The sequence below is a fragment of the Lycium ferocissimum genome, chromosome 4 (assembly GCF_029784015.1).
Source record: "Lycium ferocissimum isolate CSIRO_LF1 chromosome 4, AGI_CSIRO_Lferr_CH_V1, whole genome shotgun sequence".
Taxonomy (NCBI): Eukaryota; Viridiplantae; Streptophyta; class Magnoliopsida; order Solanales; family Solanaceae; genus Lycium; species Lycium ferocissimum.
In genome coordinates this window covers 48,319,604-48,323,444 of record NC_081345.1, presented here as the reverse complement: position 1 = coordinate 48,323,444, position 3,841 = coordinate 48,319,604, and the positions used below count along the sequence as shown (strand labels likewise).

The window sequence follows — 3,841 nt, the reverse complement described above, 5'->3', positions numbered from 1 at the left end:
TAATAGGGTAAATAAATAGGATTGTTGTTAAAACATTCGAGGATATTGAAATTAATTATAGTTTAAATCTTTCTACATTTGAAAAATGTAAAGGACCCATAAATATAGCAATTTAAAAATCAAGTAGAATTACAGAAATGGAGTTTAATCATTTTGGTTTCTCGTCAATTGGTGAACAATAAAATAAAACTCTCTATCTTGGTTACATCTTTCACACGCGCCACCCTATGGCTAAATCCAAAATCCCAACATAACTTCAACCACAAGTCAGAATCCACATAAATGCTCGTATGCTACCCACTATTAAAAAATGAAGGTTTTCCTACCGACAATCAACGGAAAATTTGTGTTATAAACTATGATTTTTTTATATTATTTCCACCGAATTAGCTCACTGAGAAAATGCATGGTGGGAAACAGGTTTTCATTAAAACGTTGAGAAACATCCTAATTTTTTCATGTGAAAACACTACTATTTTTCTTTTCTTACTGACTCAATCAAAACATATGTGGAAATATAACCACTGGGCATAGTGATTTTTAGTTGTGACCTCACTAACTAGACCTTCGAAGCCTAACTCTAGCTCGACTCAAGTTTACTCAAAGATGCACTCTAGTTGGAAAGCTCTCATCTAGTAGAAGATTAAAATCGGAGAAATTAGGTCAGACTTCAGAGCTCAGATGTCAATCCGAGCTTAGGAAAATATAGGACATTTTTTTATCCACATGTTTTTACTAATTTCACCTATGATTAAGATGGTGATATTATCTATTTCAAGAGCATGATTATATATTGTTGGAGGCTATTTGTAAGAATCTTCAAATTAAATATAATCTCCTGATGTTCAATATATAAAGAGGGTAGGGTCCATGTCAAACTCTCCGGCCTCTGCCACCCCAAGGTAGATTAATAAATAAAAATCAACTCCCCTGAGTTTTGACCTAATGAAGAAACCCCTTTTAGCCGCATCATGACCTCTTTTCATAAATTAAAAGAGTGTTTATTATTGTTTAACAAGGTTATAAAGTGATTACGATGAAAATCGTTAAAATTAACAAAATATGGTACAATCACAAAAGACATATATTAGGGACGCAAAATGCAAAAAAGCTCATTTCAGTGCAGACGATATGTCACATAATTGAATAGCAAAGTATATTATTTGGACCAGATCAAGATTACACCAAATAGCGTTTGAAAAAGGATTTATATATGTCCAATTATTGCAGCTACTATTTGAATTGTTTCATCTTTAATCAATCCACTATATCATGTGTGTGCATATATGAAACTATATATTATTTGGTGAAAATGTAATTCTAGCCAGGCTTGTTATAGAAAGCTAAGCCCGTGGGTGAATATAGCAGCAAAAGCATTCATTTGAGTTTTAGACAAAGACAAGCCAACCTCTAAATCTCCATCGAAGTCCTTGGATTTACTAAGAGACATCGATATTCCATCACCACTGTCAATAGAAACGAACTCTAACTTCGCGGGCCTTCCCCAGCCAAAATCAGCAGCATATAAGTCAAGCTTTGGTGATCCAGCAACTGAAAGGCACCGATTCACGTCTACATCCGTATATTGTCTAAACCAGCTACCATTCAGGATCCACTCCTCATCTTTCATTCTTTTCTGAATGGACTCCCTAATTAATTCCACAGCAATCGTAAAACCTTCCTTTCCAGCTAAGTCAGCATGTCTTATTCTTGCAATGTACCCTATTATGCAATTCCCAAAATAAGATGGAGGAAGTGGTGGATTGAATCGCGCTCTACAATCTGCTGGACATCCAAAGAACTCCATTACATTATCGTCTATATCTTCTCCGATCGCGGCCTCTGATTTTATCAAGCAAGTCCATACATAAGCACTCGTTACGATGAAAGAGGTTACATGAGTTAGACTCGATCGTCTTGACAATATCAAATTCTTGAGTTTTCCGGTATCATCTCGTGTTATAGTAAATGTACCTCGAACCTTGTCAGGAGGAGTCACTATGTCACGCATCTCTAGACCATATTTCTTCATATCCTCCCATATGGACATCCCTTGTCCATGAGGGTCTTTGATTACGGACCTATCATAAAATGGAATGAACTCATTTTCTAAGAATTGTTCATGTCCACCAAATTTGTGGAGCAAAGCCCATGCCCTTATGAATCCTACTATGGTAGCTCCATCACCAGCAGCGTGATGGTTAGTGAAACCAATGGATATGCCAACATTTGGAAAAAGTGTCACTTGAATTGCTAAGACCGGGGCTAATTTGACCCCCGGTGCATCCTTAGGTTCCGCCAACTGGGGAAGAAAGTGATAAAAATCCTTAGCAATATGGGGATGGTCACCAATGAAATAATTGAAATCCATATCAGTCTCAGAAAAAGTAACAGATACAGAATCGTCCGTCACATAACGTAGCTCAGGATATCCGCTAGAATCTAGCGGACAAGCAACGTTGCCAGCTAAGGGTGTATAGTGTTTGAGAGCGAGGGAGAGTGAATCTTTAAGAGGAGGAATAATGTTTTGGACGAAATCGGATTTGGGAATGGAGAGCTTGTAGAATAAAATCCGCCGCATACGGTGGAAAGCTAACCACACATGATCGAAATACGTAAAAGGGAGTGTCAACTCCGCCGCGCTGCCTGGAGGTGGCGCAACTTGGCATTGCTCAATTACGGATGTCATATTAATTATAACGTTTTGGCTAAGAAGTACACAATATATAGAATTGAGGATTGGCTTATCAATATACATAGAATTACACGCCATGAAGCTGTTGCTTCTGCTGACTCAAGGGATGACTTCATGGTCTCTGACTGTAAACTGTACAACAGCGGATTCATAATTTAAAGTTTACGAATTTCTACATCAAGCTCAAATTAATATAATAAAAATAATAATAACTATTCACAATTAAATATTTATAACTATTTAATTAATATTTTAATATATGTACAGAGTGCAGATAAAAGTTACTGAATTCACGTGAATTGTACGTAAGCGGGCTTCTAATCTGCACCTGAAAATGTACCTTATCGACAACACGGCAATGCATTATATGGCTGTAATGGACGTCTTAATCTTGTCAGAATTATTTGAATTGTGTCTCGATGCATATGGATAGGCATATGTGGCTGATTATGGATTGTGCCCTACCAGAGGCCAGAGCCACATATGCTACAGTAGTTACACTATATTTGTCAAACCACTGATTGTTGTAAAGGAGTCCGTCAAGTCTTTTCCAAATGGTGTTTGCTGGATCTCTCCTAGAAAAATTTAGACCAGCACAGTATGTAAATCACAGTATTAGTCTGTTTGATCAAGCTTTTGAAAAGTCCAAAAGTGTTTCTTCTATTTTTAATTTTTAAAGTGCTTATTTTAAGAAGCTGAGGTATTTTGGCCCTAAAACCTGCTTTTGAATAATAACAAAAGCTATTTTTCAGAAACTAAAAAGGTACGTAATTTTTTTTTCATAAATACTTTTGGAATCTTGACCAAGACAAATCATTGCTCTTATATTAGCAAAAAAAAATTCAAATTAATTAGTCAAACACAATCTTTTACTCTCCAAATTTTGGAATCTCAATCAAACAGGTTATAAATATCAAAGCAAAGCTATTCATTGCAAAAGACTGAAATACCCTCTATCACTTACTTAATTATTATTTATTACTTAATATGTATTTTCACTTCTATCACATATTGTGATTTGATATGAAGAGTATGACAATTTTACGAATTACGTGCGTAACTGATAAACCTCAACGCTCAATGTGATTTTTGTGCTTTCTTTGATGGTTTGTGTTTATAGCAAACTAGTGACTAGTGATATAAGGA

At 35.7% G+C, this 3,841-nt stretch overlaps 1 protein-coding gene across 1 annotated transcript; it reads right to left on the bottom strand.

Annotated features, from left to right (window-relative positions):
• Nucleotides 1–1,134: 1,134 nt before the first annotated feature.
• Nucleotides 1,135–2,714, bottom strand: LOC132053399 (phenolic glucoside malonyltransferase 1-like). The gene has a single exon (XM_059445420.1). The coding sequence runs from the start codon at nucleotides 2,687–2,689 to the stop codon at nucleotides 1,334–1,336; it is 1,356 nt and encodes a 451-aa protein (XP_059301403.1). The 5' UTR covers nucleotides 2,690–2,714; the 3' UTR covers nucleotides 1,135–1,333.
• Nucleotides 2,715–3,841: the final 1,127 nt, after the last annotated feature.

Bases quoted from the DNA above. Each gene is read 5' to 3' on its own strand.
- LOC132053399 (XM_059445420.1), bottom strand. From the start codon at position 2,689: ATGACATCCGTAATTGAGCAATGCCAAGTTGCGCCACCTCCAGGCAGC.